At 38.2% G+C, this 13,716-nt stretch overlaps 1 protein-coding gene across 4 annotated transcripts in view; it reads left to right on the top strand.

The window, feature by feature from the left end:
- Positions 1-13,716, top strand: part of TENM2 (teneurin transmembrane protein 2) — a 1,406,199-nt gene that overhangs the window by 117,392 nt on the left and 1,275,091 nt on the right. For all 4 annotated transcript variants that reach the window (XM_006864840.1, XM_006864839.1, XM_006864842.1 and 1 more), the window contains exon 2: positions 8,741-9,016. In XM_006864840.1, coding sequence (XP_006864902.1) covers positions 8,741-9,016 — 276 coding nt within the window. The remainder of the gene's footprint in view (positions 1-8,740; positions 9,017-13,716) is intronic.

Raw genomic sequence — 13,716 nt, 5'->3', positions numbered from 1 at the left:
ACATTGGCTACCCAAAATGGGGGGCGGGGGGGCTACAAAGGCAAGAAGTTACTGGCTGACAAGCTTTCAAGGGGGAACCTAGATCCAGAGGGCCTGGAGGAAGGTAGACTCTCCAGTGAGTAGTATTCATCTGACTAGGCGGAGCTGATGCAATGAAATACAGACAGCTCTCTTGTGATACAATAGTGAATAATTGCTATCAGGACTGATTGTGAGGAATGGAAATGTCAAGTAGACGTTTTATAGCAAGGGGGGTGAGTGATTAACTTTTCAGTCTAGGAGGGAAGGTCCCTAGGACCATCAAGGGAGAAGAGCAGAGAGCAGGACCCTACCCAGAGAAGCAGTGATACCTGAAATGGAGCCAGAGATGATGACTTGGATCCATGGAGCAGCTGGAGACTTTAGATCCAGAGAGGGAAAGCGACTGTGTGCTGAAGACCTGGGGGGCACGGGGGAAGGATTGCATGGAGGGGATTGTAACCATGGCAATGAGATGATATACGATAGAATGAATGTAAAACTAATGTTCTGCCATGTAAACTATCACATAATTCACAATAAAATAAATAAATAAATAAAAATAAAAAAAACCATGCCTGAGATGATGAGCTTGACACATAGTTTACCTCTACTTAATCAGTGACAGCATGGAGGTTGGAGGCAAAGAAAGTATAAAAATAAAAATGTGTTCACTGAATACTGGCAGTTCCTGTTTCCTCTTTGCCTTTCTTCATGATAGGTGTGAAGTATACACTGCTTTCTCCTAGAAACTTTGACTTGGAGAATTGCACAATGTCCAGCCTTCTTCTCTCAAGGAGATTTTATGGCAAATGGTTACATGCTGAGCTGCTAACCAAAAGATTGGTATTAGAACCTACCCAGAGGATTCAAGTGGGACAGACCTGGCTATTTGATTCTGTGCATAGCACAGCCAAGAAAACTCTTGGGGACAGTTCTACTCTGTCACATAGAGTCACTGGGAGTTGGAGTCAACTTGATGACTCTCTTCCATTCAAAGGTACAATAGGCTTGGGAAAGGCATAATTATACAAGATAAATTAGATCACAATTGTTGTTGTTGTTAGGTGCCATCGAGTCAGTACCAACCCATAGCAACCTTATGCACAGCAGAACGAAACACTACCTGATCCTGGGCCAACCTCACTACTGTTGGCACGCTAGAGTCCATCGATACTGCCACTTGGCCAATCCATCTCTTTGGGGGTCTTCCTCTTTTTCTCTGAACCTCCATCTTAGCAAACATGATATCCTTCTCCAGCAACTGGTCCCTCCTGACAATATGTCCCAAGTATGAGAGGCGAAGTTTGGCCATCTTGGCCTCTAAGGAGCACTTTGGCTACACTTCTTCCAAAACAGATCTACTGGTTCTTTTGGCACCCCCATGGCATTTTCAATATTCTTCTCCAACACCATAACTCAAAGGCATTAATTCTTCTATGATCTTCCTTATCACTGACCAGCTTTCACATACATATGAGGTTACTGAAAATATCATGGCTTGGGTCAGGTGACCTTAGTCCTCAAGCTGACATCTTTGGTCTTCAACACTTTAAAAAGGTCTTGTGCAGCAGAGTTGCCTAATGCAATGCATCATTTGATTTCTTGACTGCTGCTTCCATGAGTATTGATAGTTGATCCAAGAAGAATGAAGTCCTTGCTTGACAACTTCAATCTTTTCTCCACTGATAAGAATGTTGTTTATTGGTCCAGTGGTGAGGATTTTTGTTTTCTTTACGTTGAGATGTAATCCATACCAAAGGCTGTGCTCTTTGATCTTCATCAGTAAATGTTTTAAGTTCTCAACGCTTCAGAAAGCAAGGTTGTATCATTTGCATATCACAGGTTGTTAATGAGTCTTCCTCCAATCCTGATGCCTCATTTTTCTTCATACAACCCAGCTTCTCAGATTATTTGCTCAGTGTACAGGTTGAATAAGTATGGTGAAAGAATACAACCTTGTGGCACACCTTTCTTAATTTCAAAACAGTCAGTGTTCCCATGTTCTGTTTGAACAACTGCCCCTTGGTCCAGGTACAGATTTCTCCTGAGCACAATAAATTGTTTCAGAATACTCACACTTCACAATGTTGTCCATAGCTTGTCATGATTCACACAATTGAAAGCCTTTGAGCAGTTAATAAAGCACAGGTAAACATCTTTCTGGTATTTGCTGCTTTCAGCCAAGGTCCATCGGACATCTGCAATGATATCCCTTGATCCACGGCCTTGTCTCAATCTGACTTGAACCACAGGAAGTTCTCTGTCAATATATGATTGTAGCTGTTTCTGTATTACCTTTAGCAAAACTTTACTCGCTTGAGATATCAAAGAGATTGTCTGATGATTTCCACATTCCATTGGGTCACTTCTCTTTAGAATGCGCACAAATATGGATCTCTTCCAATCAGTCGGCCAGATAGTTGTCTTCCAAATTTCTTGGCATAGATGAATGAGTGCCTCTTGTGCTGCCTCACTTTCTTGAAAAATTTCAGTTTTTATTTCATCAATTTCTGGTGCCTTATTTTTTGCCAATTTCTTCATTGCACCTTGGACTTCCTCCTTCAGTATCATTGGTTCTTGATCATATGCTACCTCTTGAAACGGTTGAACATGAACCATTTCCTTTTGGTACAGTGACTCTGTGTCTTCCTTCCATCTTCTTTTGATGCTTTCTGCATCATTCAGTAATTCGCCCAGAGATTTTTTCATGATAAAAGTCAGGGCTTAAATTTTTTTTATTTTTGCAGTTCCCCCAGCTTGAGAAACGTTGAGCGTATTCTTACTTTTTGCTTTTCTGATTCCAGATCTTTGCACATTTTGTTGTAATATTTGTCTTTATCTTCTTGAGCTGATCTTTGAAATCATTGGTTCAGCTCTTGGACCTCTTCATTTCTTCCATTTGCTTTAGCATCTCTATGCTGGAGAGCAAGTTTTAGTGTGTCTCTTCTGACATCCACTTTGATCTTTTCCTTCTTTCTTGTCTTCTCAATGATATTTTGCTTTCTTCATGTATGATGTTCTTGATGTCATCCCATAACTCTTCAGGTCTTCAGTCTTTAGTGTTTAATGTATCAAATCTGTTCTTCAGATGATCTCTAAATTCAGGTGGATATATTCGAGGTCATATTTTTGCTCTTGAGGACTTGTTTTCATTTTCTTCAGCTTCAGTTTGAATTTGCAAATAAGTAAATGATAGTCTGTTCCACAGTCTGCCCCTGGCCTTGCTTTGACTGATGATATGGAGCTTTTCCATCGTCTCTTTCTACAGATGTAGTCAATTTGATTTCTATGTATTCCATCTGGTGAGGTCCATGTATATAGTCGTGTCTTATGCTGTCTAAAAAAGGTATTTGAAAGAAACAAATTATTAGTTTTGCAGAATTTTATCATATGTTCTCTAGCATCCTTTCTATCACCAAGGCCATATTTTCCAACCTCTGTACCTTCCTCTTTGCTCCCAACCTTTGCATTCCAATCACCAGTAATGATCAGTATATCTTCATTGTGTATTTAATCGATTTCAGATTGGAAAAGTTGGTAGAATTCTTCTATTTCATCCTCATTGGCTTTAGTGGTTGGTGCATAAATTTGAATAGTAATGGTATTGACTGGGCTTCCCTGTAGGCACATGGATAATATCCTATCACCAAGAGTGTTTTAACTTATAACTGATCTGGATATGTTCTTTTTGATTACGAATGCAACACCATTCCTCTTCAATTTGTCATTCCCGGCATGGTAAACCATGTGGTTATCAGATTCAAAATTTGACCAATACCAGTCCATTTCAGCTCACTAATGCCTAAGATATTGATGTTTATGTGTTGCATTTCATTTTTGACTACTTCCAATTTTTCCAGATTCATACTTCATACATTCCATATTCTGATTTTCAATGGATGTTTACAGCTGTTTCTCTTCATTTTGAGTTGTGCCCCCATCAGCAAATGAAGGTCCTGTGGGCTTTTCTCCCATGAGCTTTACTCCATTCACATTATCATGGTCAACTCTACTTGGAAGAGGTGGCTCTTCCCCAGTTACATTTTGAGTGCATTCCAACCTGAGGGGCTTATTTTCCGGCACTATATCGGACAGTGTTTCTCTGCTATTCATAAGGTTTTCAGTGACTAAATATTCAGAAGTAGTTCATCACTCTTTCTTCCTAGTCTGTCTTTGTCTGGAAGCTCATCTGAAACCTGTCCACCATGGGTGACACTACTGATATTTAAAATACTGGTGGCATAGCTTTCAGACTCACAGATACTCATAAGCCACCACAATACGACAAACTGACAGACGAGTGGTGGAGGTTTAGTTTTAAGTGGAAACTGGCACTTCAAATTTTGAGGAGATCCATGCACATGCATAGTAGAACCCTCCAGGAGTTGGGGTTGGGGTGTCCATTCGTTCAGGCATCCCCTCTAGTCACCAGAATGGAGGTACGCAGACAGCTAGAGACCAATGAACAGATACCAAAAAAGAATGTCCACACCTTTATGTCCGTTGTTCTGTCAAGTGTTTATGGCTGTTCTGACCATGCTGGTCTCTCCCAAGATGGTGGTTCCGGGAATAGCTGAGCGGCTTGAATTAGAAAGCAATGGATTTCTTGATTCTGCTACAAATTCCCCTAGCTGTAAGCCTTCCAAGCTTCTAAATATTCCTTTATATGTGGTTCAGAGTTCTAGCACCATCCCGTGAGCCTGCTTGGTCCAGTATTCTGTGTTGTTAGTGACGGAGTTCCTCACTGCACAATTAGCCATATATTAATAAAGAAAATGCAAAATGAGTAAGTGGACATAGTATTAACATCTCCCCATGCTATTTTACATTCTAAGCAGAAGTGTATGATATAGAGCTTCAGGTTGTGAGATAACTACATGAAAATGAATGAAAATCTATTTGGGGGTTTTATATATGACTTAATATATTTAAAATCAATTAATATAGTGAAATGTTTAAGAAAATTAGCTATGGGTAATAGAAAACTGAAAGAGGTCAAGTAGCAATCTTCTAGTCCCTGGGAGTATTGAAGCCATCACTAGATGTCAAATGAGTAAACTGTGAAAGGATAATGCTGTTGGACCACTAAAGATGACCTTTCCTTGATGACAAGATGGCTCCTTGTCCTTTCCCTATTTTGTATTGATCACTGTGTAGTTTTTGTTTAATTTATATAATTCTTTGAGTAATGTCTCCGTCTCAACTAGACTGTAAATATCATGGTGATGGTAGTGGTGATGTACCATGGAGTTGGTTCTGACTCATAGTGAACCAGCATAGAGTTTCTTAGGCTGTAAATCTTTGTGGAAGCAGAAAATCCTCATCTTTTGAACTGCTGACCTTGAGGTTATCAGCCTGACTCATAATCACTACACTACCAGTCTGTATTTTATTTTATTTTTTTCATAATACTCATTGTTGTATACCTAATGCCTAGTGCAGAACTAGTAACAAATATTTTTGAAATGATTCAGCAAACAATAGGTCTGTTTTCTGTTCTACTGTGAAGAGAGTTCACTGCCATCATATGTTAAGCTAGTAAACCTAGGAAAGACTTGTTCCAGAATCTGTCCCAAGTATTGGATTGAGTATCCTGTTGCTCTGAGTTAGTTGAAAATAAAAAAAATGTCAAACTAAAAATTGCTGGAGGAGATAAGTCCAGGAGATACAGTCCTATTGGAAAACGAAAATGAGGAGTGTACAAGCTAACTTTTTTTGGAAAACTTTTTTTTTTTTTTTTTAAAGGAAAGACTGCCTTTCTGTCAGTTGCAATGAAGTTTCCATTTTACTTTCTTCCGATGAATTAAATACAGGACTTCCAATTTTCTTTATAAGGTTGCTGTTTTATGTTTTGGAGGCTGAAAGCATCAAGTTGAAACTCTTGTGATGTGTGTGTGTGTGTGTGTACCTGTTTGATTGTTGCTCTTAAAATGTATACAAGGTTTGCCTGATCCATGATAGTATCCTTAAGCTTTAACATATTTTTTTTTCTTATCAAGTAAAGTTGATACTAAAGAAGGAGTGCCATGTGTATTCCATGGCTCTGAATATCCTAGGTAACTGCTTGTAACTGTTAGTACCTGGTTTAAAAAGTCAGAGGAATACTCTTAAATTAAGGACTCCTTTCTCCACACAGTATTTCAAGGTCTTGCTTGGAATATTTTCTCTTTCCTCAGGAAATTTATGAGGCAAGTTCTAGATCATGAGATGGACAGACGTAATGTAGAAAAATCATCATGAAAGTTAATATATATTCACTCCACTATACATGGACTAACATAGCAACAATTTGTGTATGTGGGATTAAAAACATGCATGTTTCAGTTTGATCTCTTTACATTTATTATAGGAAGATGTAGTGATATATTTCATGCTCTGTAAGGAATCTGAGCTCGAAAGATAAGTTAGGCGAATTCAAATATCAAAAGACTTTTTCTAATTATTTAAGAATGAGAAAAGCAATAATAGCAAGAAGAGTATTACATTAGTAGGTATATCTGAACTCAATACTTCTCAGTTTTGTAGACAATTGAGTGTGAAATATATTTTTAGGGAGCAATTATGAGATGATATCTAATTACCAAAGATGTAAAATAAAACAAAGCATATTGGGTAAAGAATATCTAATAGCAACATGAACTGTGTCCAAGAAATCAGCAACAACACTTAAAACTTCTGATGGGCAGTGTTGAATCCTTTCTTCCCTACATTTGTTATATTAAGTGCCGTTGAGTTGGTTCTGACCCATAGCAGGGGTACAGAATTTCTGAGTTGTGGTTGGTAAGCTTACACTTCCTACCTTGTGGTTTAAACTGACTTTGCAGTCCGGCACTTTAACCCACAGCGCCACGCCAAGACTTCTTCTTTGCTGCATTGTTGTTGTTATGTGCCGTGGAGTCAGTTCTGACTCATAGCAACCGTGTACAGGGTTCCTGAGACTATAAATCTTTTTGGGAGCAGAAAGCCTCATCTTTCTCCCACAGAACAGCTGGTGGTTTTGAACTGCTGACCGTGAGGTTAGCAGCCCGATTCATAACCACTATCCTACCAGAGCACAGGAAATCATCCTACTTCTCAAACCAGTAGGTTTTACTTTGCAGACACAGTTATGTATAGAATTAAGTTTGATTCCTTTAATAAAGGCAAATAAGGCTGTGGAAATCCAACGTGAAGTGAAGAAAGGAAAGTTAAAGCTCCAAATAAAGTTGTTGTTGTTAGGTGACGTTGTTCTGGTTCTTAGTAGGACAAAACAAGACACTGCCAATCTTCCACCAGCCTCACTATCTTTGCTATGTTTGAGCCCTTTGTTGCAAACACTGTATGAATCTATCTCATTGAAGATGTTCTTCCTTTTTGCTGATGACCTGCTTTACCAACCATGATATTCTTTTCTAGGTTCTGGTCCCTCCTAATAACATTTCTAAATCCATGACACATTTTTTTGCTGGTAGTGTTCTGCCAATAGAATATCTTCAATATTCTAAGCCAGTACCATAATTCACACATTTCAATTCTTCTTCGGTCTTCTTCATTCATTACCCAGCTTTTGCATGGGTATGAAGCAATTGAAAATGCCATGGTTTCGGTCATTCAGGAGCATCTGAGTCCACAGAGTGATATTTTTGGGGTTTTTTTTAGCACTTTAAAAGGATCTTTTACAGCAGATTTACTCAAAGCAATATGGTAATAGGTTTTTTTTAAATTTCCTGATTGCTGCTTCCATTGTGGGTCCTAGAAAAATGACAACCTTGACAACTTTAATCTGTTCTGTCTTTGTCATGATGTTGCACATTTGTCCAGTTGTTAGATTTTTGTTTTCTTTATGTTGCGGGATGATCCATAATTGAAAGCTTTCATCTTTCTTCATGAGTTGTTGTTGTTGTTAAGTGCCGTCGAGTCGGTTCCGACCCATAAAGACCCTGAACAGGGTTTCCGAGGCTGTAAATCTTTACGGGAGCAGAACGCCTCATCTTTCTCCCGCGGAGCAGCTGGTAGTTTCCAACTGCTGACCTTGCGGTTCGCAGTGCGATTCGTAACCACTACGCTACCAGAGTTCCGTAAGTGCTGCCAATTCCTCTTTCAGCAAGTAAGATCTGTCATCTGCACATCACAGGTAGCTGATGAGCTTCTTCCAAAGAGGATTGATACCCAGGTCTGCTAGCCACAGGGAGGCCATTCACCAATGTGTTTAAGGTTGTGCACCAAAAGTCACACTGCCCAAGGAGCAGATGACGGTTTCACAGCAATCTACGATCCAAGTTTTTCTTAGTTTCCCTAGCTCTTAAAATGATAATAGAAATTTCTATAATATTTTTCTAAAATCAAAAATATAAGTAGTTATCCAAATGGGTGGAGCAAAGTAACTTCTTGGTATATATTTTCTATTGTTAATCTCAATCCTAGGATGATAAAAAACTCAGATTTTATTTTAAAGAGTTTTAAGTATTTTAATACCGATAGCGGGGATAAATCTGAACCATCCCCTTTGCCTATTCAAAATAAGAAGTGAACATGTCAAATAAATTTCAATTCTAAGATAGAAAGCTCAAATGTACTCCGGTATTGAAAACTCTTGTCCCAAACCTTTTGCTGTATATTAGGGCAGATGCAATACATTTGTTAAGTGGGAAATGTGCTTGCTTTTTTTCTAAGAATACATTTTAAACAGCATGAAGTATTTCCCAAATGTCAAGCTGTCCCTCTTTTGCCCTTGCCCTAGGAACTAACTTCACCCTTGCTGAACTGGGAATCTGTGAGCCCTCCCCACACCGAAGTGGCTACTGTTCCGACATGGGAATTCTTCACCAGGGTTACTCCCTGAGCACAGGGTCTGACGCCGACTCTGACACAGAGCGAGGGATGTCTCCAGAACATGCCATCAGGCTATGGGGGAGAGGGATCAAATCCCGGCGCAGTTCCGGCCTGTCCAGTCGTGAGAACTCAGCCCTTACCCTGACTGATTCTGACAACGAAAATAAGTCGGATGATGAGAACGGTAGGCCTACTTCTTAACTACCTTTTAATGTTCTGGACACAGCATAATGAGGAGTTTGGGATTTTCTTTTGTTTTTGTTTTTTATTATAAGAGGCACATATAACTATTCATTTCCTTTTAAACTTACCTTGTCCACCTACTCTTGAGCTGGGAGAAAATGAACCAGCAAACCACAAGCTCGCAAGAAGAGAATTTTAAAATCCCAGTTGGATGGTAACACAGTATTCAGGTATATAGTCTGTTGGTCTTATTAGCAAGTAAATTACATTGCAAAAGAGGCAACTTGATAAACTATGACCTATCCCTAGAAATGTCCTCTCTCCACAAGTTTCTAGCTCTTTGTATTGATTTCCCCTTCTCAGTAAATGGCAACCTGGGTTATTTTTTTCATGAAGATCTCTTAAGAAACCTACCTTATCTTAGACTTTCATTTCCAGGCGGCAATGCCTCATATCCGTATTGAAGATCAAACTTGGAACAGATGCTCTGGAGTTTAATAATGACAAATAGGAAGAGACTTTTCTTCAAAAAAAAGTATTCTCTTACATGTTTACTTTTCCCCGAGGTACCTATGTAGGTTAATGGCTTCCCAAAGCTTCTGTTACAAATCACTTTTGCTTATCCATCAGCTTTGTAGGCGGGTTTTAATGAAACTTTGAAAATTAAATGCTTCCGATCATTAAGCAGTAAATACAGGGAAGCCTAAGCAAGTCATTAAAGAGATAAGGTGCTTATTTGTGGATTTCTTAGCGACTCAGAACTGTATTTAGTCAAAAACATTTTTTAAAAAAAGATAAATTGCATTAGAAAACATCAAATGCTGTGTCGTTTGGTATGAATATATTGTGAGTTTGCTAAAAGAATTACCATTAAAATGTTTACAAATAGATCAGTTAAGAATGTTTATATAGAATGTTATAAACTTCTGCTAGAGCAGCCGTAAGTATTTTCTTACATTCAAAAAAGAGAAGGAAATTTGCAGGCTGACAGCTTGTTGTGAATGCAAAAGCCTAACTAACTCATTTAATCTCTAAACTGTGTTGAAAATATATCATTTCCTGGGTAAGTTGCACATATTCAAAAAGATGTCACTTTGTTGCATTTAAATTTATGTTTAATTCTGAAATAATTTATTCTGTGGTGGGGACAAGGGAATGTGTCTTACTTATGTATCCGTTCATGTAGCTAATCAAGGTGTACTCTCAAGGAAAAATCTGCACTTGACTCCTTTTGAATTTTAACAAAATTCTGACACTTGGCACATTCAGCACTCTAAGGTACTTATATGATAGGAAATTACTTTTAGAAGTTTTCATAAAGGCATCCATTGAATCCGTTTACTGATGTCCTTTTTCAGCTTCAGAGTGTGTCAGATACTTTTTAAGTGGAAGTAGCTTGATTGCCTAATAAATAAAATTACATGGAACCCAAGACTTTACAGAGTATTTGAAACAAGGTATTTTAGAAACTCTCCCATGGTTGGTTTTGTCAGTGGTTTCCTGGTTTTCATTTTTAGAGGAGACTGGAGACTGTTCCATGACTTCTAGATCTGAATTATCTATATTGTAGCTGTATGCATCTCAGAAACTCAACTAACAATGCAAGGCTGCCAGGAAAGAGGAGAAAAAAAATGTTTGCCTTCGATTTAGCTTAAACTGTTCTGGATGGGAGAGTTTTATAATTAATGATGTCTTTGTAGACAAATGGTAGTTACTTCTTTGCAATATTATTTCAAAATCATTTAAAAATAATTTCACTTTGGATTCTATACAACTCCCTTATGTTCAATCTGACAATAAGAATAAACCCTAATATACCGTGTCTCCAATTTTCCTATAGTGCTAGTAGTGAAGCAGCAAGAATTACATAGACGTAAGTGTATTTAGAAGCGCCAAACAAGTTTGTTTGTGTACATGTCTAGTAGAGCATAAAAGAGGTACTGATGGCATACTTCAAACTAGGTGACAGATAGTTATTTCAAAATGTGCAGGTAGAATCTGTTTCCTTTCCTCATTTTAAAAATTTTCAATATTCCACACATTCAGATGATCTACATAATGCGTGTTGTGTTCTCATTTGAGGCTAGAAATAAAGATAAGAAATTTTACACATCGCACCGGAAACTCTTTAAGCAAATAAAAAGTAAGACGCAAGCTACTCTGCAAGCTGAGGTGTTAACTTCGGCAAACTTCTTGCTTTTCCTCCCTGACAAATTCTGTTTAGCTCACAAAGAAATCAATGCTTTTTCACATCACTGGTTTTATGAAGTTTGGGAATGTATTATCATATAGATTGACAGTTGCCCCACTGGTTCCACACCACAGCATGGACACTTACAAAGCCATCATTAATTTCTCACACTTGTACCCAGCAATGGCTTCCTCCATAATAAACACTGTGTCCTTCAGACCCAAATCAATAACCTTTTAGATATGCCTCTCTTGAAGAGGAAGTAACAAAGATCTATACTTTGAGAAAGGAGCGCTCCATTCAATTTTAGATTTTAAGGATATATGGTCATAAAATAACTCTTTTCCTCTGGATTCCATATGTTTTTGTTTTACATTTTTATTATTAGTCTCTATTAAAATATTTCTTTATAAACAATCTACATTGCCATTTTACTAAGCAAGTGAAGACAGATTTTGAAAATCAAATTCTCTGTGTGGTATGAAACGTATATCTAACCATAAAAGTCCTAATTTTTGCCAGTAGTTCTGCTGAACCAATGCTGTTTCGACATCTTGTATGATGTTGTATCAATAACTCAGAAATAATTTGAAAGAGCCTTGGGTGGTAGAGGAGCTAGCCAAATGTTTGGAGAGTCTAGTTCACCTCAGAAGAAATGCCTGGTGATTTACTCCCTTAAAATCAGTCATCAAAAGCCCTAGGAAGCACAACTCTGTTCTGTAAAAAAAAAAAAAAAAGGTAACATGAAGGTTCCATCACACTAAACACTGAATGTGCACAGTATAGACGACAGAGAGTTGCAGTCTCTCCTTGCAGCTCTGTGTCTCACACTCATTGCGTTATCATCAAACCATGTGTGCTAACTTGAGTTACTTTAAAATAAAGATCAGACTCTCTGGTTCAGTTTATCTGATCAGGTTCTTTACGTCTATTTTTAAATCAGTGATTGCTTGGTTAGAAATGTCAATGAGAGTTGAGAACAGCTAGGCCAAACTTTTGCTTCTGTGAAATTTGACTGAAAGGCAGATTTGATAGAAAGGGCGTTCCCGGTGATTTTAAATTAGGTTCCAATATATATATAGTAAGGAGCTCTGGTAGCGTAGTGGTTACGAATCGGACTGCGAGCTTTAAGGTCAGCGGTTCGAAACTATCAGCCGCTCCGCGGGAGAAAGATGAGGCTTTCTACTCCCGTAAAGATTTACACCCTCGGAAACCCTGTACAGGGTCGCTATGGGTCGGAACCGACTCGACGGCACTTAACAACAACAACGTATATATAGTAATAAATAGCCCACTTAAAATATGTCTTCGCACAAGTCTTGTGAATCACCTGAGTTAAGAAGAAAATGGAACAATCACTAATGTACTAGAATAGGTAATTTCCTCCTTAAAAATGCGGGATAGCACAACTGTAAACTCCTGTCTGGGTACTCTTAAGTCCCTTAGGCAGTATTTTCACCTTGGGGACTTGAAAATATCCTTGAGGCTTTTTTCCCCCCAGCATAATTTTAGTTTCAGTTATTTCATTGGAAATCCAGAAAGAAAGAAAGAAAAAGAACAAGATAAAATAAGCTTGGCTGTGGAATAGGAACCAGAAATTACAGGCAACAGAATGTAGCTTTGAGAAAATTCATCTGCCCCTCCCCTTTTGGTTTCCACCCAAAATAAATAAAGACAATCAATATCCAGTTTTATCTTTTGCCAATTGGGAAATTTATATTTCTTACACTGCATTTTGAGGTTGGAAATCTAAATGTTGGGTTAATTCCGTTGCATTTTACAAAATGGTTTATGTTTCACAATATGCTAGCTCTTGACATGTAACAGGTTTGTGTAATGTGTGTGTGAGGAATACAGTTTCTATTAGATTGTGAATTCCCTTGACAGAGCACTGTAGTGTATCTGTGTCCTCTGAAAGACATAAGCATACCTGGGTACTATCTAAAGCCTGGAATTAAGGCATGAGCAATGAATCTTAAAAGGAGGAACTTTTTGCCTCAGTACCAGGGATCGCTGTAGGAGAAACACTAGACTGTTAGGTTTGAACTACAAGGTCAGAGGTTCAAACTCACCAGCTGCTCCTCAGAAACCCTGTACAGCATGTGTATGATTCAGAACCTACTCAACAGCACTTAACAACAAGCCACCAACTAAGTTGCATTCATTTGCCTTAAGAGTTAAATTTCTGAAATTTTCCTCCTTTGTCTTTAGAAATTATCTCCTCAATAAATTAACATTAGAATGTCTAGTGATAAGCACTGGACTGCTAACCACAAGGTCAGGTCAACAGTTCAGACCCACTAAAAACCACTCCTCAGAAACCCTATATAGGGTTGCTATGAGTCGGAACTGACTGGACGCCACTTAACAACATCAATATTCTGATACACTGTAAAGTTTTGTTTTGTCTTTATTTCATAGTCCATTCTATTCCTTTTCTCTCCCTCATCCCATGTATTAAAATCATAGAAAATGCCTGTTTGTATGTGATGGCGGCGGTATGCTACAGA

Source organism: Chrysochloris asiatica, unplaced genomic scaffold (assembly GCF_000296735.1).
Source record: "Chrysochloris asiatica unplaced genomic scaffold, ChrAsi1.0 scaffold00071, whole genome shotgun sequence".
NCBI classification, from domain to species: domain Eukaryota; kingdom Metazoa; phylum Chordata; class Mammalia; order Afrosoricida; family Chrysochloridae; genus Chrysochloris; species Chrysochloris asiatica.
The sequence above is the reverse complement of the archived record's forward strand: the minus strand, read 5'-3'. Positions and strand labels throughout refer to the sequence as shown.